Source organism: Poromitra crassiceps (genome assembly GCF_964638095.1).
Source record: "Poromitra crassiceps genome assembly, chromosome: 8".
NCBI lineage: Eukaryota > Metazoa > Chordata > Actinopteri > Beryciformes > Melamphaidae > Poromitra > Poromitra crassiceps.
Window position 1 is genome coordinate 69,209 of NC_139629.1, and position 24,937 is coordinate 94,145.

At 44.1% G+C, this 24,937-nt stretch overlaps 1 protein-coding gene and 1 pseudogene across 2 annotated transcripts in view; both read right to left on the minus strand.

Moving 5' to 3' along the window:
• Positions 1-22,965, minus strand: part of LOC310781444 (hyccin 2-like) — a gene marked incomplete at its 3' end in the record, with an annotated part of 74,210 nt that extends 51,245 nt beyond the window's left edge. The window contains exons 1-2 of the mRNA XM_083642077.1: positions 22,890-22,965; positions 15,835-15,936 (exon numbers count right to left, since the gene is read on the minus strand). Of these exons, the coding sequence (XP_083498203.1) occupies positions 15,835-15,936; positions 22,890-22,940 (153 nt within the window). The 5' untranslated portion in view covers positions 22,941-22,965. The remainder of the gene's footprint in view (positions 1-15,834; positions 15,937-22,889) is intronic.
• LOC310781445 (E3 ubiquitin-protein ligase TRIM39-like) lies at positions 8,989-10,979 on the minus strand (annotated as a pseudogene). The gene has a single exon. The product of its transcript is annotated as an E3 ubiquitin-protein ligase TRIM39-like (transcript).
• Positions 22,966-24,937: the final 1,972 nt, after the last annotated feature.

Here is a 24,937-nt window from a genome sequence, read left to right on the forward strand (position 1 = left end):
GTGTGTGTGTGTGTTAGTTAGTGTGAGAGCAAAATGATTGATTGATTGCTTATTATGTGTCAACACACCCTGAGAAAACTAAGTGTGTGAATGAAATGTTCTTTTGTTTGTTAGTAGAGTGAAGTAAGCTCTGCATTACGGAATACACATTGAATATCCACACTGGGTAGACTAGCCTCTATACCACTGGTGAAAGTGGGCCGGAACCGTCCGGTGCGCAGTTCCGGTAAGACTTTCGGTGCCTGAACGCCGTTGGGGGAAGACATCCAGCTGCCTGTCAATCAAAATCCGATTGTTGCAGAGTGCAGTCGATCCATAATTTCCAACAAGGAAATGCATGGCTGACGTTATGTCATTACTAATAAACAACAGTCTCTCTCATAAATTGCTTCTAAATTGTTGTTAGAACTGTTTTAGACCTGGCTGTCAGTGGTTTTTAATAGGGATGGGCATTTTAAGCAATTTAAATAGTCGAGTACTCTCCTTCTATTATGAACGAGTACTCGCGCGGGGGGGGGGGGGGGGGGGGGGGCTGTGTGATTACTATGGTAATGACGGAGCAGGGGTAATCTGCTGTGTATGGGGCTGTTCACACATAACGTTTGCATTTTTGCATGGAAAAAGCGCTACCTGGAGCATTTTTTGTCAGGAGAGGGACTGACTGTGATATTAGGTGACGCTAAGCTAACATCTAAAGCCTACCTTTAGGCTGGCTTTACACGGTGAAACTTGCACGCAACTTTAGTTGCATGCAACTTAGGTGAAACCAAGTTGCAAATGAATTGCATGGTATAAATCCTTCTGCAACTCACTTGAAACTTCTGTGAAACTCAGCCGCAACAGTTGCAAAGCGCTCAACTTTGTGGAACTAGTTTCATGCAACAGCCAATCAAAATGCTGAGAACCAGTCAGCTGATCACATAGGCTCTGGCTGTCTGAATCAGTGCGCAGTCTCAGAAGACATCTATATGTCAATATCCATTTATAGTCATAGCGCCCCCTACTGGCAACACAGAAAGTGGTTTGTAACTTGGCCGTACATGCTCACACGTGCACCAAACTTCACATGTTTGATGAGCATCCCAGCCTGAAGACATCTAGATGACCATTTAGAGTTATAGGCAGAGCGCCCCCTACTGGCAACACAGAAAGTGGTTTGTAACTTGGCCCTACATGCTCACACGTGCACCAAACTTCACATGTTTGATGAGCATCCCAGCCTGAAGACATCTAGATGACCATTTGGAGTTATAGGCAGAGCGCCCCCTACTGGCCACACAGGAAGTTGGAGTAACTTTATTGTAGATTGTCCAATCTGCTCCAAACGTGTCATGCATAAGTGTCCATGCCTGTAGACATCTATATGTCAATATCCATTTATAGTCATAGCGCCCCCTACTGGCAACACAGAAAGTGGTTTGTAACTTGGCCCTACATGCTCACACGTGCACCAAACTTCACATGTTTGATGAGCATCCCAGCCTGAAGACATCTAGATGACCATTTGGAGTTATAGGCAGAGCGCCCCCTACTGGCCACACAGGAAGTTGGAGTAACTTTATTGTAGATTGTCCAATCTGCTCCAAACGTGTCATGCATAAGTGTCCATGCCTGTAGACATCTGGTATATGTCAATATCCATTTATAGTCATAGCGCCCCCTACTGGCAACACAGAAAGTGGTTTGTAACTCGCCCCTACATGCTCACACGCGCACCAAACTTCACATGTTTGATGACCATCCCAGCCGGAACACATCTACATGACAATTTGGAGTGATAGGCAGATCGCCCCCTACTGGCCAGACAGAAAGCGGTTTGTAACTCGGCCGTACATGGTCACACCCGCAACGAACTTCAGATGTTTGATGAGCATCCCAGAGCATTGAATGTATTCTGATCCATGCGGAGCCAGGATCTACATGGGTTAAAAATAATAATATTAACATGTTGTGAAGTATAGGGATCACATAACTGTTCAATGCTATGCTATATATGTTTTAATGATAATCAGTTATCTATATATGAAGCTACAATTTCATACTGTTGTCACAAGGTGGCAACAACGAGCTATTTATTTATTTATTTTCCTTGAATCAATCAATAAATTTGAGAAAAATAATAACAATGCACTCACCGGAGGCTCATTGGATCAAGCTCCTTGAAAAGAGTGTGAAACGATCCACTGGTATGTCTTTTAAGTAGCCAGTCCTTCACCCACATACGTTTAACTTTTTTTTCATGTTGTGTTTTTTCCTCCTCCTCCTCCAACATATCCATGAGTATTAATGCACTAATGCACTAATAGCTCTCTTCCTATTCTCGGGGCCCGGGACAGCCATATTTTATCTAACAAAGTAGCTAGCTAGCTAGCCAACCAGCCAGCCAGTGCCAGAAGAAAAACCGATACAACACCTCCGAGTCCGAATTTATATTTTCCAGCGAGAAAACGATATGAAATACGATACAAAGATGCAGAATGACAATTCTCACTTGAAAAAAGAAGAAAACCATACAATAGATGAAAAATGACCAATCTAGCTAGCTAGTTTTGCTGGAAGAAACTGCCAAGTTGCACGAGACTTGATTATTTTTTAATTGCTTTGTGTAACTGTGAAGTTGCATGGAAATTGGGTTGCATGCAACTTGCAACCTGCAACTAGTTGCGTGCAAGTTTCACCGTGTAAAGCCAGCCTTAGACAGTATCTCCGATGGTTGGATTAACGCTTTGGAGCAGACAAGTTGTGAAACAAGCGAAGGCATTTGATTTCCAATACATGTCCATTGTTGCTGAATAGTGATCACCATGAAGCGATTGTCTCCCAAAAAGTGATTCTTTCTCCACATTTCTTGTGACTAACGTTATGGGAAACGACAGTGTAGTCAGTAAACTAGTGCAACGTTTTGAATTAGTTTTATCGGGCGTGCGCTATGAAGAAGCGTGCTTCTCATTCGGGAGAATGTCTCCAGGCACCATTTTCGGGAAGAGCTGGAAAACTTCCGGTTAAAACTTTCAAAATAATGTTACTTAAACAAAAGTAAATAGCTTATTGATGCACGTTGGAGGAGAAAATGTATTTCAACGAAGGAAGCAGCATCCTTCCTATCAAAATACTCGTTGTGATGTTAAATGGCATGAAACTGTGGCTGTAACGCATTACTCAAAATAAATAAGGTTACAATAAGCGTTTTATTTTTAAAGCAACAAAGCGGATGACGTAGTTGTACATTCTGGCTGACTTGACGCCCGGCCGTGCAGTTGCTGCTGGTTGCTGCCAGATCCACATGAGGATGCATGTGTAGATCCTCTAGACCATTTTTAACGGCGTGGGGAGTGGGGCGAGTACCCGAACAGCAGAAACGTTACTCGAATACTGACGTTATGAACGAGTGCTCGAGTACCCGAGTACTCGCGCCCATCCCTAGTTTTTAATCCGTGCTGTGTGTGTAGGCTGATTTGCGCTTCCAGCATGTAGCTCCTGAATGCCGCTGCTGCTGCCTGCACTGGGCTGTGTCAAGTCTAGTCTCGCTTGTGGCTTGCCTCCGCTCCGCAAACAAAAACAGTTCCACCAGGATTGCGCGAGTGTAGTTCCCACTGGTGAAAGTGGGCTGGAACCGTCCGGCCCACATAAATTCTGTGCCTGAACGGCGTTCCTGGAAGACACGCAGCTGTTGTCAATCAAAATCCGATTGCGCTGCTGCTCGGCTGTCTGTCCATACTGCGTTATTTCGAAACCCACATAGGTTAAGCCAAAACCACGCCCTGTGCCCGCCTACGCAGCAGTCAAGCGCCGGGATTGGCCAGGAGCAAGTCTTTTGTCCTCTTTTGACAGCTCGAATCTCCCACACCACAACCACTGCACAGCACGCAGCCCAGCGATTTCATGAACCAACTGAATTGCTCTTGAGAGCGGACATTGAAATGAATGATGGTCACATACCTTCCTTAGTATATTAACGCTATTGAAAACGTAATACAAGCTTTTAACACATTTCCCACACCACAAACACTGCGCCCAGCCCAGCGATTTTACTAGGCCTAACCAAATTGCTCTTGCGCAGACATTGAAAATAAATTACTGTAATATATTAACGCTAATGAAAACGTAGCACAAGCTTTTAACACACAAATGATTTTTAAACATATTTATTTCAAAACATCATTGTAAAATTCAGGGCTTTAGCCAAAGCTTCAATAACAGAGCTCAGCTGACAGTTGAACTTGCAAATGAAAAATATAAAAAAATATCAAATTAAAAATACAATAGGCTACAGCACATAGGCCTAGCTTCTTCTTTTTTTGGCACAGCTATTCATTCCCCCCAGTCCAGCAGTTTGTTCCAGGCCAGTGAAGTCCCAACAATCTACAAAAACATGCAATAATATAAAATCATAGATACAAAGTTGAATCATACACAATCAATAAAGCCAAAAGTAAATGGTTAGCCTTCCCAATGGCATCTGTTATTCTGGCCTCATAATAAGCACTGAGGCGGTGGTCAGAAAGTCAAATAACCGCAACAACACCAACAACTACAGCAAGGCTGCAATGAGGATATTATTATTGAAAGACAAAATCCTACATCGCACCAAAGCATACAATGTAGCCTACCGCGGTTATTCATAATAGTTCACACAGGAGAGAAACAATTTAATTGTTCAATGTGTGGTAAATGTTTTGGTCAAAAAGGAGAGTTGAAATCACACATGATAGCCCACATAGGATAGTCTGTTGTTGTAATGTTTAAACAGGCCTAAATAATTCACTATAGCCTACATATTGTCAAGTGTTTCTAATTTCTACACCATAGGCTACAGGCATTCAAAAAATTGATGTGTGTGTTCAGGGATGCATGAAGCTGGGGGCGGGAGGAGGACAATATGAAACGATGAAGGTTGGGGTAGTATAGTTCCTGTAAGAAATTCAAACCACTTTCACCCCTGCTCTATACCTAATATATACAATCAATGCTCTATACCAGGGGTGGGCAATTGTTTTTCATGGGGGGCCACATGAGAAACCCAGATTGTTGCCGGGGGCCGAACAAATATTGTCATGCCGTAACCCATGGATGGGTAACTTTGATGATAGAGAGGGCCACAAAAAATGTCCTCGCTACCAGGTTTTGCTGAGGGCCAAACGGCGCCAGCGCAAAAAATTTGGTGCATTTGAAGCCAGGTTTAGAGGAATAACTCATTTTAAATTAACAGTTGTGATGTCATTATTCAGTCTTAACCACCAATATTTCATCCTTTTCTCACTCACTCCTATGTCACCACCTGCTCTCAGGGCTTGAAATTAACTTTTTTGACCACCTGCCAATATGGCTGCTAGATTTTAAAGTTACCAGCCAATTAGAATTTCCACTAGCCGAAATGTTTTTCTTGAAATAAATCAGAATATGAGTGGGTTAATTTAAGCATAAGTATCAGTAAGTGGCCCGGGATGATCAAAGCCTGTGTTGAGGGTCACACGAACAAAAATGCAGTCTTGAAGCTAAATAAATCCAAAACCAATGAGTTAATTATTTAAATTTCTAATTCAATGTAGCCTTTTAGTCATACAGATTATTGAAAGATATTCCATATTCTAGACTGAAATGCTATAACAGAAGTGGAGTATTGGCCAGAATGACATGAACATTTGGACACTTATTGAGCGGGTATCTTGCATGTTGCGTTCAGGTGCACTGTGCAAAAAAAAAAAAAAAAAAATGTAATTCCATCGCAGGCCACACAGGTGGCGCCCGCGGGCCGGCTGTTTTTTGCCCATGTATGCTCTATACCACGGTCACCTATTAGGCTACATTGCCGCCTGCCCTCCTAATATGGTCGGACAACGGTACATGTCATGACGTGTCACAGAGCAGGACACATGGCACAAGGAACTTTCATCACTGCCTGAGACCACATATTTTGGGATTATTTTATCAAGTGGATTATGTCAATGTCAATTGCGTGGCGTCCGTGGACAATGCGTACACCTTGGGTGGCATTTGGCTTCAGGTTTGTCTTTCACTTTGGTGAATTGTAGCCAAGCTTTTGATCATTTAACGTGTTCAGCATCCTGTGGCTTCCTCCTGTGTCGACTGGTCTGTCACGCAAGTTCACAACCAAATGAAATGAATGATCAAATGAGCAGTGAACAGGGGGCGTGTCACGTCACGCGTGATGCACGTGATTCAATCCTTAATCGAATTAAAAGTGTGACAGTCACTCACGTCTGCACTCAGCACGGCAGCACACAGGCTTGAGTCAGTGACAGCCTCACGGCGCTTGACAGCGAATTCAGCGCACAGATCAGAGAGGAAAGACCGGCTGGGGGGAATTAATGACGAAAAGCAGCACCTGGCCCTCCAGGTTGGGGGTTGGGCATGGGGCTAGCAACCCCACCCTGTAAAACGCCATGCTAACCACCACCGGCATCAAGATGGATGGTAGAAGATTGTGTGGATGAACCTACAAAGTTGGTCAATGGAGAAGATCCTAGCTGGCAGTAGGGGTGGGAATCACCAGATGCCCACGATACGATACTAAAACGATACTTGAGTCACGATACGATAGTATTGCGATATTGCGATATGCTAGTATCTAGTATCTAGTATATATTGCTAGTATATATTGAATATTGCGATATTTCGATATGTCTAACCTTTTCCTACCTTTTCCTTGACCTCACCGGAAGTAAAACATGCAGTGTTTTCTTTTCTTTTTTGTCCCACATGTAGGCTACATTATTAAGCTTCTCTGGACTCAATACGCCCTGCAGGCGCGGACTGCAACATCGGGCGCTTCGGGCAGATGCAGGGCAATTTTTTCCCCCACCTCTAGCTGGCAGGCGGATTAACTAATTAGTAATGGTCAATGACAGGCCGCAACAAGACAAGTGAGATGTCACATGTGAGCAGTAGAAGAGACTGTGTAGTAGCAAGACAACTCTTCTAGCAGAAGGTAACTGGAAACAAATCCCTGTCCCTCCACAGCTAAGGGGGTTTTATCGTAGGGCTAATCACTCAGCATAAGGGTCAAGTTTTACTTCAGAAAACCAAACTGATTATGGAAAATGATGATAAATACGCAAATGGTGACCGATAACGTAATCTCATCCAAAGCCAGACTCTTCACCCCAGAAGAAAATGGACCTAAGTAAGTAAGTAAATCTGGACACATTTCCCTCTTAGGTTCATTCTTTATTGGTTTTAGAGGCAAAGTTATCCAACCGTAAATGGAAAATAATCACTAGGTAAATTATTACACTGCTAACAATAATCAGTAATTTACATTTTACATTTTGAGAAGTTAGCTGATTTTCTTACACAATGGAATTACAATGAGTGCAACATAGAAATCTTCAGAGAGATATTCATTGAGGTATAATGTAATTAGACCTCGACACACATTTGAATTAAATAGACAGAAAACAATGCAGTTTAGGATTCTTACTCTCTTTTTTTTCTATGGTAACGACCAATATACTGTAGGATCGGAAGTTGGGCACAACACCGAAGTGTTGTGTGCAATGTGCATATAGAGCCTATTCACAAATCACCAACATTATCTGTCTGTCTGCCCAAAATGAAATTTCCACCTTTTAACTCATTCTCCACCATTGGCGTCATAGAACGTAACGCGGTATTAAAGGGATACACACACAAATGAGGGATATACACGCAAATGCTGCATCAGGTATCAATGGGTTAAGAGACAACACTTCCCCACCATTGACGTCATCGGAAAGTGAAAGTGACGGTGAAAGTGTTTTCACCGTCATGTGACAGATGGTTTTCTTACTCACCTTGTGAAACATTACAGCATGTCTAAAGGTGTACACTACAGGATCGACCACGAGTGTCTAACAAAACCAGGCAGCAGAAAAAAGCAACAATCTCCCATCAGAAAAGGTCCATCCATAGCACAGCTCCATGGCACGGCTCAAACGCTGGTCCAGCAGCTTTTATCCATACAGGATTGGACTCCATTACAGCGTCGGGGGGCGGGCAGCCTGTCACTCAAACGTGAAGGATTTTGTTTTCACCACGCACCACGCAACCTGCACGCAACATGTCCACAAGTCACTTGTCCTCAGGAATTAGTAATCCAGTTCCTAAACTCTTGACGCCGTGTAAATTTCAGCCGGTAGATTGCTCCTGACATACAGTAGCCTATACAGACAACCAGTCGCCCCCCCCTGCCCCCCCCGTGCAAGACAAACTCGCGACCCAGGCTTCCCTCTCAATAGCGGGGTGAATCTTTCTCACACCGGTGTTACGGTAAATGCTGTGCCCACGGGCAAGTTTGACCGGAAGGGGAAACAAAATCATTATGGGGTTCATAGTTGAGTGTAACACCACCAGTAAAATATAAACTTTTCCACCAGGAAAATTAATGAAAATGATCAAAAACCCTGGCGGTGGCTAGTGACTTTTTCTGAAAAACTCTGGCGGCTAATGAGTTAAATTAAGTGACAAAATGATAAATAGTACAGAAATAAAATGATGGTACTCAAAGGACCATATATAACAGAAGTCTTTGAGGGACAAAAATAAAACTCTTTTACTTTGGGAAAAGAATATTTCAACTGAGCCTGCATGGCTCTGATTTAACTACAATGAGAAAGAAGACTTGTTACAGTGGAGAGAGACTCTAAGAACCTGGAATAAGGTTACTTCAAATAAACATTTTAACAACACATTTACTTGGTCTAAATATAGAGAAAATGCACTTTAACAAAGTAGAGCTTGTCTACTTTGAGGTAATGCAAAACATTTTTTTTTGGGATATTGTCAAATGTCAAAATGTATTGCTATTTTTACTTTTTTTGTGTTTACTTCACTTTATTGTATTCATCAATATTTCCTTCTTTACAGTATAGAGCTCAACAGGCACGTGACTTTTCGTGACGTAATTTGCCCCGGAAGTAAGTTCCGCGTACATTTTCTCCATAGACATTTAGATAAATCCAAATATAACGAGTTTTAAAGGTCGAACCAAGCCAACCCGTGATCCAGAGAATCTTGAGTGACCATAAAATATTCGGTTTAAGCGAGAACAAAAAATAACAACGTCCCCTCAAGCTTTGCCTGAGGGGAGGACCATAGTCTCAGACTTTGAAACCCCTTGATATAGACGGTTTTAACTTGACAACTTAAACATTCTAAATTGAACCGCAGCTCACTTCCTGTTGCAGTGTTTGCTAATACAATAGGACAGGAGTGACAGGACTGCTATTTCTGTGAACACCGTCTATATAATGTTTATATAACACATCTTTAAAACCTTACAGAAATGGATGGCTTGCATTCATGACATCGTCATCTCAATCACCCTCATCATCATCATCATCATCATCGACAACAACACGTCGCCGACTCCAACTGGACCAGCGCGGGTGCACTGTTAGAGACCTTCACTGGTCAAATCTTGGTAAAATATTCAGAAAGATTTCATCACGAAGGCCAAAGTATGGAAACAGTCTGTCAGTGAAGGTGTGTGTGAAGGTGTGTATGTGTGTGTTAGTATCAGGATCAGAGAATGACAGCTTTCCTCTCTTCCAGTCCAGACTCACTCTGATCCTCTGGAGCTTCTTCTTCACTGGGAGAACAATGTTTTTATCTGATGTGGAGTCTGTTCTGTATTCACCATCCTTGATCCCTATTTCCCAGAATGTAGACCATTTGTTTCCCTTCCTCTGGACAGGCTCTGCTATCACACCCAGTACCCAGCATTTACTGTCTCCAACCTCAACATCCCAGCTGTGAGTTCCTGAGTTAAAGCCCTCAGAGCCCAGGACAGACAACAACCTGTCAAACCTCTCTGGATTGTCAGGAAGCTGCTGTATCTCTCCATAGCTCACACTGGTCAGATCTTCAGACAGGGTGAGGCTTGCATGGGCAGTGTTTGGGTCCAGAAACACAGTCAGATGGTCTCCGTAGGAGACCATCTGACTGTGACATCTTCTTCATCTTGTGCCAGACTGTGAAGCTCAGGTTGCCCAGGTGGTTGGCCTCATCTATCAGAGCACCTGAGACCAGCTGTGGATCCTCCAGCAGGGAGCACTGGACTCGTTCCACTGTTGCCTTGTAGTTCTGCAGGAATGAGACGTCTTCAGCTCTCAGCTCCTTCTCTATGGCTCTGACTGTGTCTGAAAGAGCTGCTATCTCTCTGCTCAGACCTTCAATCTTCTCCTTCATCATCTGCCTCTTCTGCTTCTCTTCTTGCTTTAGTCTAGCGATCCTGGATACCTCTTCCTCTTGGAGAAATTCATGAAGCTTCTTGAACTCCTTCTTAATCTGCCTCTCTGTGCGTTGGGCCTGGACCATAATGTGTTTTGCTGTTTGATCACAGTTTTCTTTAACTTTATTAAAGAGCTTCAGTTTCTCCTGTAATGGCTTCAGTGACTTCTGAAGTTCCTTCTTGTGAGGCCGTGCAGCTTCATAGATGGGTCTGAATCTGTGGTCGGTGTGTATTTCTGAATCTCGACAGATGAGACACACTAGCTGCTGATGGTCCAGACAGAAGAGCTTGAGTTTCTCAGAGTGCAGACTGCAGAGAAGCTCAGATCCTGCTGAAGCTCTCTGATCTCTCTCCACTAAGAAAGCCTCACACAGGTTCTTTAACGCCAAGTTACGAGGTGGTTCACTCTGGAAAGATATTTCCCTACAAATTGGACACTCTTGTATTAGTTTCTCCGTCCACCATCTCTTCAGACACGCTTTACAGAAGCTGTGGCTGCATGACAGTATGACAGGATCTTTAAAGATGTCACTGCAGACAATACAGGAGAGATCATCATCCGATTTGGAAGCCATTTTGTCTCTGAGTGAAGCTGAAAACAAAAAGGGCAGACTGCTCAAACAGGAAATCAGTCAGTTGTGCACCACTCCCTGCTCTAGAATGTTAACTGAAAGTTACTTTGGCATTGAGTCGAGGTTTTCCTCTTCAGTGTGAGGAGTCAGCAGCAGGTTCAAGTGTCCCAGTAGTATTCCAGTATTCCCTCCTGTAGTTGTCCTCCCTCAGTGGAAGTCGTACGGTCTGAAGTTGAATCTAATCGTCTGTCTCAGTGTGTGTGTGTGTGTGTGTCTTCTCAGTGAGGAGTGAAGAATAACAACCTCTGTTTCCTGGTTTGTCTTAGGTGAGTCAGTTAAGGGGCGGAGCTTTGTAATGCCCAAGGCATGATTAGCACTGCCAGTGCTGAAGCTCCCAGCCCCATAACATGCACTCGGACCAAAAACAATTGTCAGAGTAAAATGTTATAGTCTCTCCTGATTCTAAATATAACTGCTTTGTTTGACAAAGTAAAACTAATTTTATAAGCATGTAACAAAATTGCCTAGGCAGGCGGGCGATGTCTGTCTGCCTGCCAGTCAGTCACGTTTTGTGTCACGACAACCAATACCACCCCCCCCCCCCCCCCTTTCCCGACACACACAGACTCGGCATATAGTGCCACCTACTAGAAAACATGAAAAGCGGTTTATCTCGAGAACCATTCATTGGATCGACTTCAAACTCGGGGAGCACGCTTAGGGGGACCTGACTTCGTTCAGTGCTGAATTCTGTTTGATTCAGCATAGCACCACCTACTGGCAAACATAAAAAGTGGTTTATCTTGATGATCGTTCGTCCGACCGACTTCAACCTTGGGGACTGCGCTTAGGGGCACCTGATGGATTGCAGTGGCGAATTTCATGCAATTCAGCATAGCGCCATCTACTGGCAACACAAAAAGTGGTTTATCTCGAGAACCATTCATCGGATCGACTTCAAACTCGGGGAGTGCGCTTAGGGGCACCTGATGGAGTTCAGTGCAGAATTTCGTGCAATTCGGCACAGCGCCACCTATTGGCCACACAAAAAGTGGTTTATCTTGAGAACTGTTCGTCCGCTTAGGGGGACTCAAGGAAGTGCATGGAGCTGAATTCCATGCAAGTTGGCATAGCGCCACCTACTGGCAACACAAAAGGCGCTTTATCTCCATAGCCATTCATCTGATCGACTTCAAACTTCAAACTCGGGGAGTGCGCTTAGGGGGACTCAACGGAGTGCAGGGAGCTGAATTCCGTGCAATTTGGCATAGCGCCACCTACTGACAACACAAAAAGCTGTTTATTTTGATAGCCATTCATCTGATCGACTTCAAACTTGGGGAGTGTGTTGCTGGGAACCTGACATAGAGCAGTGCCGAGTTTTGTGCAATTCTGCACAGCGCCACCTATTGGCAACACAAAAAGTAGTTTATCTTGAGAACCGTTCATCTGATTGACTTCAAACTTGGGGAGTGTGCTCCTGGGAACTCGAAGTAGTGCGGTGCCGCATTTCATACAATTTGGACTTATTCCAGGACTGTCTGTATGCCTGCGCTTCGCGTATCTTGAGAACCATTTGTCGGATCGACTTCAAACTTGCGCTTAGGGGGACCTGACAGAGTGCAGTGTGTGTGCCGGGGGCAGAACCTACCTACAGTAAAAAAAAAACAGCTGGCAGTGAATGTGTTAACACTTTCAGTGCCACGGCCCTTGGGCAAAAGGTTGCTTGCTGTGCCACATAGGCCGCAATACATTTTAAAACAGTCATATCATTTTTTTAATAATTACTATGTAAACACTGAACACGCACAAATAACGATGAGACTCTCTTCTATCACCTGCAAAAAAAAGTTTATTGATCCCATTTTCCGTTCTTTAGTTATGAGCCGGAGAAGATAGCCTGATTGAACGAAAAACATACCTTTTTTTCTACGAGCTGAGATAACGAGCCTTTTGTGAAATTAAACATTTCAAGCACATCTCTGACTCTGAAGCTAATTTTCTGATGTCTGGGTCTGTCTGGGTGAAGTGTATGCTGCTCTGCTGCTCTCCGTGCTCCCCCCCCCCCCCCCCCTCAACTGCACACGCCTCCTGGGTGTGTCTTATGTGTCTGGTGGCTCTCAGTCTCTGCTGAGTTTGCTGCGCACACACAGTGAATGGTGCGCGATATTCAGCTTTTTGGTTCCGCGTGTGTTTGTCACGGGCTGGCATGCTTCCAGTTCGGAATAATAATGCTGATTATGTGAATGTGCTGTTTGCAGCGTACATGAAGGTGCTCAGTTGTGACAGCGGATGCTGCTGCTCTGGGCACAGCTGGCGTTGTGCTCGTTGTGCTTCTGCACGTCGATGCATACGGACGGATGCGATGCGATTTCCTCCTTTTTCCCAGTGACTATTTCTGTGTGTTTGGCTCCTTTTTCTCTGATCAGGAGAGTGCTGTCGCCACCTAATGGGTTTGTAAAATAGGTTATCGACCTCCAATAGCTACAATATTGTTAGAGGCGACGTAAGAAGCTTAGATCGACACCCCCCCGTCAAAAAAACAATTTGGAGTTATGACGCCATTTGGCGTCGCTGGCACTGTACGGTAAATTTCTAATGACGCCATATGGCGTCGCTGGCACTGAACGTGTTAAGAAAATCAAAATCTGTTTTTATCTTACTGAACAAAATATTGCGCGGTTCACTGTAAAAAGGACAATAAAAAACGAAATGTGTGTGTGTGTGTGTGTGTGTGTGTGTGTGTGGCTGTGCAGGCACAGTCGTGTGTCAGCTGCCTTCTCCCTGCCAAATGAAGCTCTGCCATATGAGTCATAAGCAACACATTTCCCTGAGCTAAAACAGTGCTACTTGGGAAGCCAATGAAAAGCAACTTGGCATTTGCACATAGTAGTATGTGTGTGTGTGTGTGTGTGTGTGTGTGTGTGTGTGTGTGTGTGTGTGTGTGTGTGTGTGTGTGTGTGTATGTGCATGCGTGCGTGTGTGTGTGTGTGTATGTGTGTGTGTATCAGTGGTGGCCGGTGAGCTTGGAAACAGGGGAGGAATTTGGGCTTTTTTCGTGTGCGCGCATGTGTGTGTGTGTATTTGCCATGTTTCCCATGCTGTCAAGCCTCTTAGCTTTCCACCCAGTGAGGAGCATTGCATTAGCACCCAGTGAGAGGACTAAAGGACGGAACAGCACCTGGCACCTGAGGCGGTCCCAGGGAAAATATGACGTCTGCTCTGCTGCTGATACTCTCACCCACAAGCAGTTTTTGCCCAAAATGCCCAAATCTCATTTTAAATTAGCATTAGGATTAGACTGTTGTGATGTCATTATTCAGTTTTAACCATCAATAATTGTTCCTTTTCTCATTATTTCATTTCTCAGAGTAAATACTGTATATTTATTTCGAGATTTTTGTCAATTATTTGTGCTGTTATGGTTATAATTAGCCTAGTTACTCACTTCTACACTATCTTAGATTGTGTTACTTATGGATGGCGTGGAATTATAGTGAAAATAGATTATCCCCCCTTTTTGCTGGGGACCCCACTTTGAAAACCACTGGCTTAGGCTAGAACTGTTGCGAGAAGGTTTCAGGATGTATCTCTATGCATTAGGCTGTGATTACTATTTATATAAATCTATTTATTCACATAGATTCATGATATATTATGGTATACAGCCTACCTGTGACATCAATGTTTTGATTAATCTGCGCCAGTACCGAAAATGTAGCCTATTACTGCATGACTCATCCTATGATGTCTCACACTCAGGTGTGCTTTCACAAGACAGGTGTTGTCCATTCAATCAGCTAACCTGTCTTTATAATGGCTGTCTTGCACTGTTTGTATGATACTTGACAAAGTCTATGGCCGAAACTGTTGTCAAATAGCGTTAAATTACACTTAATTGCATCTGGAACGAGAGTGTGTCTTCCTGTGCTGCACTACTCGTTTAGTTATCAACTTTGGAGCGTTATTTACCCCCCCTTCCCGACATCCTAGGTTGACATGCTTCATCCCAATCGATTCCTTATTTCTTCTACTTTCATATGATATAAAGATCACCACTCAAGCTTTAAAATTAAGCCTGCTGTCAGCTATCGATTTACAGGCCAAATTCAGTTAAAAAATGTGTGAATTTAAGGTTTGCGGGTTTTAGTATAAGAAATTACAGGATGAAACTTCAATACGACAAAAATAGCGCTGCTCGGTGAACCATTTCCACGCCGAATTTAATAGAAGGTTCGGATAACTTGAAATCAATTGACTTACTTGAATATCCGTGCTGTCTGTAGGGGAAACGCTGCAGTCGAGACGTTTAAATATTCCAGTTTTCTGACATTGCAAAAAGCCCGTATCGCGCAGCTCAAGTCTCCCCGCAACTCGAAACTCGTTTTGGTGGTAATCCAATATCAACGACTGTCTGGTTTGTGAACACTTACTGATTGATAAAAAAGTAAATAAAAATAAGAGGGAAATATGATATGCTGCTACTGTCTGTCAGATTGAGCTGGAAGTGCTTACTTCCAGCTCAATCTGATTGGTTGGAAAACACATCACTCTCACGGTTCTCCGTGAATTGCAAGTGTTTTTCAACCAATCATATTTTTCATTAGATAAATTACCAAATAAATAAACGCCCACAGGGCGAATGTTTTTTAATCTCCTACTCCATGCCGGGACCAGGGCCAGAGTGACTCGTCTGCATGGGGAGCTATAATGAATGAAAAAATGAGCGTCTGCACATAAGAAAAAACACATTTGATTGATATTTTATTATTAAAAAAAATATGAAAAATGAAAAATGAAAAATATAAAAATAAAAATAATTTTTTTTTTTTTTTTTTTTTTTTTTTTTTTTATATAAAATCCCCAATCTAATAGAGGAGGACCATCCTCCTATGCCTCACTGGAAAAACCTCCTCTGGTGTGTATGTGTGTGTGTGTGCGTGCGTGTGTGTGCGTGTGTGTGCGCGTGTGTATGTGTGTGTGCGTGCGTGTGTGCATGCGTGTGCGTGCATAAGCGCGCGCGTGCGTCACCTCATTGTTGGGGTCCTGGATGACTCTGTAGAGTGCTGGCACCAGGGACTTCTTCAGATGAAGGCTGCCTGCGTAGCTGGGGATGTGGGTTTCTGGTAACGTCTGGGGAGAGAAGACATGGGAGGAAGATTTGCTGAGCAATGACACGTGCGTTACACGTGCGTTACACGTGCGACATTTAGTTACAAGCCTATTCTCCTCCAGCTAAAGAGAAATGTCTGTCTCCTGGCTTCAGTCCTAAATGTTTACCCTCCATGGAGATCATCCCCCAATACAGCCTTTGCATCTATCCAAATACAGTCAATTTATGATACAGGGAGAAATCATCAATGACAGGAGACTGACAGTCGCTTCAATAGACCAGAATGCAATGCAGCCACAAGACATGTTCGGCCCATATCTTACGCCCAAGCAGTGTAGGCAAAAATGCCCCAAGAAATCTCAGAATGGCCCTACAAACCATGATCCTACAAAACATGACCCTACAAACCATGATCCTACAAACCATGACCCTACAAACCATGATCCTACAAACCATGACCCTACAAACCATGATCCTACAAACCATGACTCTACAAACCATAACCCTACAAACCATGACTCTACAAACCATGATCCTACAAACCATGACTCTACAAACCATGACCCTACAAACCATGACCCTACAAAACATGACCCTACAAACCATGATCCTACAAACCATGACCCTACAAACCATGACTCTACAAACCATAACCCTACAAACCATGACTCTACAAACCATGACCCTACAAACCATGACCCTACAAAACATGACCCTACAAACCATGATCCTACAAACCATGACCCTACAAACCATGACTCTACAAACCATGACTCTACAAACCATGACCCTACAAACCATGACCCTACAAAACATGACCCTACAAAACATGACCCTACAAACCATGACTCTACAAACCATGACCCTACAAACCATGACCCTACAAAACATGACCCTACAAAACATGACCCTACAAACCATAACCCTACAAACCATGACCCTACAAACCATGACCCTACAAAACATGACCCTACAAAACATGACCCTACAAACCATGACTCTACAAACCATGACCCTACAAACCATAACCCTACAAACCATAACCCTACAAACCATGACCCTACAAACCATGACCCTACAAAACATGACCCTACAAAACATGACCCTACAAACCATGACTCTACAAACCATGACCCTACAAACCATAACCCTACAAACCATGATCCTACAAACCATGACTCTACAAACCATGACCCTACAAACCATAACCCTACAAACCATGATCCTACAAACCATGACTCTACAAACCATGACCCTACAAAACATGACCCTACAAAACATGACCCTACAAACCATGACTCTACAAACCATGACTCTACAAACCATAACCCTACAAACCATGATCCTACAAACCATGACTCTACAAACCATGACCCTACAAACCATAACCCTACAAACCATGATCCTACAAACCATGACTCTACAAACCATGACCCTACAAAACATGACCCTACAAAACATGACCCTACAAACCATGACTCTACAAACCATGACCCTACAAACCATAACCCTACAAACCATAATCCTACAAACCATAACCCTACAAACCATGATCCTACAAACCATGACCCTACAAACCATGACCCTACAAACCATGACTCTACAAACCATGACCCTACAAACCATAACCCTACAAACCATGACTCTACAAACCATGACCCTACAAACCATAACCCTACAAACCATGACTCTACAAAACATGACCCTACAAACCATGACTCTACAAACCATGACTCTACAAACCATGATCCTACAAACCATAACCCTACAAACCATGATCCTACAAACCATGACCCTACAAAACATGACCCTACAAACCATGACTCTACAAACCATGATCCTACAAAACATGACCCTACAAAACATGACTCTACAAACCATGACCCTACAAACCATGACCCTACAAACCATGACCCTACAAAACATGACCCTACAAACCATGACTCTACAAACCATGATCCTACAAAACATGACCCTACAAAACATGACTCTACAAACCATGACCCTACAAAACATGACCCTACAAAACATGACCCTACAAAACATGACCCTACAAAACATGACCCTACAAAACATGACTCTACAAACCATGACCCTACAAAACATGACCCTACAAAACATGACCCTACAAAACATGACTCTACAAACCATGACTCTACAAACCATGATCCTACAAAACATGACCCTACAAAACATGACTCTACAAACCATGACCCTACAAAACATGACCCTACAAAACATGACCCTACAAAACATGACCCTACAAAACATGACCCTACAAAACATGACTCTACAAACCATGATCCTACAAAACATGACCCTACAAAACATGACTCTACAAACCATGACCCTATAAACCATGACCCTATAAACCATGACCCTACAAACCATGATCCTACAAAACATGACCCTACAAAACATGATCCTACAAACCATGACTCTACAAACCATGATCCTACAAACCATGATCCTACAAAACATGACCCTACAAACCATGATCCTACAAACCATGACCCTACAAACCATGACCCTACAAACCATGACCCTACAAACCATGACCCTACAAACCATAACCCTACAAACCATAACCCTACAAACCATGACTCTACAAACCATAACCCTACAAACCATGACCCTACAAACCATGACCCTACAAACCATAACCCTACAAACCATGACTCTACAAACCATGACCCTACAAACCATGACCCTATAAACCATGATCCTACAAACCATGACTCTACAAACCATGATCCTACAAAACATGACCCTACAAAACATGACTCTACAAACCATGACCCTACAAACCATGACCCTACAAACCATGACCCTACAAACCATGACCCTACAAAACATGACCCTACAAACCATGACTCTACAAACCATGACCCTACAAAACATGACCCTACAAACCATGACTCTACAAACCATGATCCTACAAAACATGACCCTACAAAACATGACTCTACAAACCATGACCCTACAAAACATGACCCTACAAAACATGACCCTACAAAACATGACTCTACAAACCATGATCCTACAAAACATGACCCTACAAACCATGATCCTACAAACCATGATCCTACAAACCATGACTCTACAAACCATGACCCCCCCCCACACACACACACACACACACACACACACACACACACACACACTTGAGCAACTTCAGGGTTGCCACTGTTTTGTACATTTCAAGCAATAAAGCCAGGGGGGGGGGGATAGATTCAAACAAAAATGTCTCCACCACAGGTTACCTAGGCAACCAGCCTGATATTTGAGCTCAGAACACCTACGAAAGAGCCAATGACAGCTCAGCAACCAGCAAATCACTGAATACTTACGCGGAGAGTGACACAGTAGATAGGAAGAAAGCTTGGTGCAGCACTACTAACTGATGACATAAAAAATATATATATCATAGGTGAATTTTGAGATGACAGAGCGCTCAAAGGCTCAAACTCAGAGATTCTGGTATATGTCCCCTGGTGTATGTCTCAAATGTATTATTATTACTATTATGATTTTCCTTCTGTACAGTATTATGAATATTACTTACAAATAAGTTTAACTATGTATACATATTTTGTTTACACTGCATGTCCATGTATGTTTTGACTTTTGGAGAAAAAATGCACTAAACTTACTATAAACTGACAGTTGAATTGAACACACGTGCCGTGGGACAGGATCTGTAACGTTACTCGCTTTTGCACCATTCAATATTGGTAGTGATACTGCTTTAGTCATATTCACGCCCGCTGGTGTTTGCCTCTCATGCAGAGCTGTCCTTCTGTTGCTTAATGTAAAGGCCCAGACACACCGGGCCAACAAGCTAGCAGGAACCAAGGCCGACAGTCAACTAGCACGTCCAGTATGTTCTGTGCCTGCATGAGACCTGCACATATACAAAGCAGATACCTGAAACAAACCACTCTCGCTAACCACTTCAACGGTTTCATAATAAGCTACATCTCATGGAGAATATGTCTGTCCTACTGGCGTTGTCTGGTCTTTTGGTTGTGGAAGAAGAGAGGAAGAGAGGTAAAAATAAGGGGTGATGATGTCATACAGCGACAGGCTCAACAGGCTTTTCCTGAAGGCCACATCTTGGTGAAAATATCTGTGTGTTGGAATGATCAGATGAGATGAAGTTGAAAAATGAGAAGAACATGTGTGCATGTGTCTCTTCTCGTGCACTGCTTCGCTTAACCAACTGACCAGCCAATCACAGCAAGAATGTCTCTCACAGACGGGCCAATCACAGCAATGTCTCTCACAGACGGGCCGACGCCCATGTACAATCGACAGATAAAGCCGCTGACAAGGCATTACATTACATTACATTATATTACATTAGGTCATTTGGCAGACGCTTTTATCCAAAGCGACTTACAATAACACATTTTTGTCAGCAATAGAGCAATCAACTATGCAACACAGTCTATGACAGCTACAACAAGACCGACTAGACCCCGCAGAGACTCGGGCGACAGATGCTCACCAACAGCCCAGACATTTACCGATGGCTGATGGTACTGTGCATTGCGCCGAGGGCTGCCTGCACCGAGGGCTGCCTGCACCGAGGGCTGCCTGCACCGCGGCTGGCGAGCCTGTCGGCGCAGCTGGCGTGCAGCTCCTCGAAAATGTGACTCAACACAGCTGTAGCAAACAGCACAAGTATAATATAATGTAGATGTGGAGATAACAGGACAGAGTGAAACCTATGACCAAGTATCTGCACTACATTCTCTGCTTGGGCGAACTTCAACTTCTACTCATTGAAATCCTGGTGAAATCACACAATTTACTCATTTTGCTGCGGGCTCCCCTGTGACCTCTCGTCAAGCTGACGTTGGAGTATAGGACTAGCTGTATAGGACTAGCTGTATAGGACTAACTGTATAGGACTAGCTGTATAGGACTAGCTGTCACCGGCAAGGCTCCAAGTTGAGGCTGACGCACAAGCATGTTTCCCTCTTTAATCTCCCTTCACAGGCTTCTGCCTTGGCTTCAACCCTCCTACCTTCAGCCCTCCTACCTTCAGCCCTCCTACCTTCAGCCCTCCTACCTTCAGTCCTCCTACCTTCAGCCCTCCTACCTTCAGCCCTCCTACCTTCAGCCCTCCTACCTTCAACCCTCCTACCTTCAGCTCTCCTACCTTCAACCCTCCTACCTTCAACCCTCCTACCTTCAGCCCTCCTACCTTCCCTCCTACCTTCAGCCCTCCTACCTTCCCTCCTACCTTCAGCCCTCCTACCTTCCCTCCTACCTTCAGCCCTCCTACCTTCCCTCCTACCTTCAGCCCTCCTACCTTCCCTCCTACATTCAGTCCTCCTACCTTCAGCTCTCCTACCTTCAGCCCTCCTACCTTCCCTCCTACCTTCAGCCCTCCTACCTTCCCTCCTACATTCAGCCCTCCTACCTTCAGCTCTCCTACCTTCAGCCCTCCTACCGTTCCCTTTGTACTTCCTACATCTGACACCGACAACTTTAAATATCGTTGTAGGCTTCACAGGCTTCTGCCTTGGCTTCAACCCTCCTACCTTCAGCCCTCCTACCTTCAGCCCTCCTACCTTCAGCCCTCCTACCTTCAGTCCTCCTACCTTCAGCCCTCCTACCTTCAGCCCTCCTACCTTCAGCCCTCCTACCTTCAACCCTCCTACCTTCAGCTCTCCTACCTTCAACCCTCCTACCTTCAACCCTCCTACCTTCAGCCCTCCTACCTTCCCTCCTACCTTCAGCCCTCCTACCTTCCCTCCTACCTTCAGCCCTCCTACCTTCCCTCCTACCTTCAGCCCTCCTACCTTCCCTCCTACCTTCAGCCCTCCTACCTTCCCTCCTACATTCAGTCCTCCTACCTTCAGCTCTCCTACCTTCAGCCCTCCTACCTTCCCTCCTACCTTCAGCCCTCCTACCTTCCCTCCTACATTCAGCCCTCCTACCTTCAGCTCTCCTACCTTCAGCCCTCCTACCGTTCCCTTTGTACTTCCTACATCTGACACCGACAACTTTAAATATCGTTGTAGAAAAGGGCCCATAATGGCCCACCGTCAGGCCTGTTCTTGGGGCAGTCGATGCCCACCAGCCGGCGCGCCACGACGTAATGATGATGACATCATCAACGATGACAATGATGACCTATCTCCATCTCCGTGATTCTGACCGATTACAGCGCGTGAGCCCTCATACACAATCCAGCACACTTCACGAGGCAAGCGCACAAGCTTCGCTACAATTTGGTCCTTCGAGCCGGTAGCGAAGCTTGTGTGCTTGCTGGGGGCAAAGCTTCTGGGCTTGCCTCGTGATAGGGACGGAGATGTCGGTCCTGGGACGCGGTTGAATTACCACTGTTGACCTGTCTGGGTGTAAGGGAGTCTGTCACCAGGGCCTGGCTGGTTGTAAGACAGCAGGGGTTCAATTCGGGTTCGGGATTAGTTGTGCTAATGGTTGACATTATTAGGGAGTAAGAATACCTGAAGAAGTATGGAAGTCGAAGGAATCTCGAAGGATCAAGCATAGCGTCACAGAACACCTTGTTTATATGCCCGCATTTTGGTGTATGACATCACGTCATTGGTGATGTCACAACGTTCAAGGGAGCTATGACATCATCGGTGTTATGTCTGACATCGCCGATGACCTCACAGGTGAACTCTATGCTATGACATCATTGTCATCGTTGATGATGTCATCATCATTACGTCGTGGCGCGCCGGCTGGTGGGCATCGACTGCCCCAAGAACAGGCCTGATGGTGGGCCATTATGGGCCCTTTTCTACAATCGTGTTTGCACCCAGTGAATTCAATTATATTTCACAGTGGATACCGAGGTGACATGAACGGCCCTCAGCTCTTACGCCCACAGTCCGTCTGCGGCTTCTCTGGATGAACGCCTCCCAAGGTCAACGTCAGGAGAGCATTTCAGTGTCGTGAGTCACGCGGAGAGCAGAGGAAGGCTTTTTACCTTGAATTCTGAGAGCCATTCCTCCACGACACCACGCTCCGAACCAGGCATCTTCCTCAGAGACCCCCCACCTCGGCTGCCTGGCAGACAGAGAGAGAGAGAGACAGCAGGGTGTGAGACAGGAGGAGACACAGTGGGGAAGGAGGACAGCAAGAGGACAAGCATGGGAGTGGAAGAGACAGCTAAGTGGACAGAGAGTGTATAAGGCAGGGATGGACAACTTTGAGGAAAGAGGACCTCAGTATCAGAGGGCCAGATTGTGACCGTGCACTTCCACCAGTAGAATACTGTATCTCCCCATCACTCAATTACCCAATTATAGTTACTAATTTGATGAAAAGAATGAAATAAATACTGGTAATCAAAGTTTATCATACCAACATCTATCATTTTCACATTAAATTTCATTTAGTGAGGTTTGGGCTACCCTATGGAAAAATGCTACCTTATCTGAACCAATAGGGAGCACCCATAGAATGCATTCTCATTTAGATATCTTGAGGTGAGAGGTCAAGGGACCCCTTTAAAAATGGCCATGCCAATTTTTCCAGGGCCAAAATCTATTCCAAATGTGGAGCGTTATTTAGCCCCCTTCCTGATCAGCTAGCACAAGATGATTGGTACCAGAGCAATTTAAAGAGAGTGGCGTCAGCGGAGGACCAAAATGCGTGACTCATTAGCCAATGAACAGCCAGGAAGGGTCTCGCGCTACTTTTGAATGCTAAAATAAAGCTGATAATGTACAAATTGATAAAAAAAAAAAAAAAAAAACTTTCAAAGTACAACACAAACTGTCCATTTTGCTGCACCTCGACAGCGCTGCTTAATCCAGGACCTTACTTCCTGGAACTCTTGAGAGTAAAAAACTGGGCATTCCCTTGTTGCACAGATCTTCTAGCCGGTTTATATTCTGTATTTTTTTGTGCACCTTTCTCCACTATCTTGTTTGTGTGTATTGTTTTTATCCTGTGTATTTATTGTTATCCCTTGTGCATTTTTATTATATTGCTTTGATCCTGTAGTTTTATCTTGTAGTTTTTAGTTCTCCATGTCCAGAGGACTGCGGGTGAAAACTAGCTTCGGCTAATCCCGGCACATTTACTGTTGTCACGTATGGATGATTCTGTATGTGTAAACTGTTTTATTAATGTGCACCGTCCTGTCTAACTAAACAATGAAGTAAAGTAAAGTAAAGGTCCATTGGAGAGAATGGAGATGTAGCGACTCTTCTATATACACGGCTCTGGTTGGTACCGTTGTCTATGAGAAGAGAAAAAAGGAGCTTCTTGGATACTTGGAGACAAATTTAATTACGAAGTAAAGTACATGTCTACAGCAACAGTTAAACAAACAACGTAAAATAAAATAAATAATTGTACCAATGTCTGACTTAGGTCTTCTAGTTTCATGATAACTAGATAATGACATAATGACACGAAGACAAATTCCTGTATGTAATCTTGCATACTGTCTGTGGCAATAAAAGTGATTGTGATTGTGAGAACAGAAACTTTGCTCTGGCTTTCAAACTGAGCCGGCTGCAGCCATTAGATTTGTATCACTATGGAGTTGGGAGATGAACAGGAGGAATGACCAATCAGGAGCACAGCGGGACAAAGGGTTAAAAATAGAGATGGTGGAGCGGACATGGGGAGTGTTGGCAGGTGTGTTCTCCTCCTCACCCCCTGTGGTGCGAGGAGGAGAGAGCAGTGAGTGTGTTATTCAACCATCTGTCCTGTCCATGATGACACATGGTGTGGCCACGTCATTACATATAAGGAGTCTATATACTGTATGTATGTATGTATATATATATTTAGAACACGGCTCTCTCGAATACTCGATTCTGATTGGTCAATCAACAATATTCACCGGTCATTATTTCTCGACAACCGACCGCTGCTCTGCCACACCTGGATTAATCAGTTGGTAAGAGCATTTTGTCCGCAGACGCTACTAATTAGGCCAACCAGTTGCAGCTGTGGTGTCTTGTGTGCCAATTACGAATGAAACCGCTTTGTGTTGAAAACGCTATTAAAAAATCTATT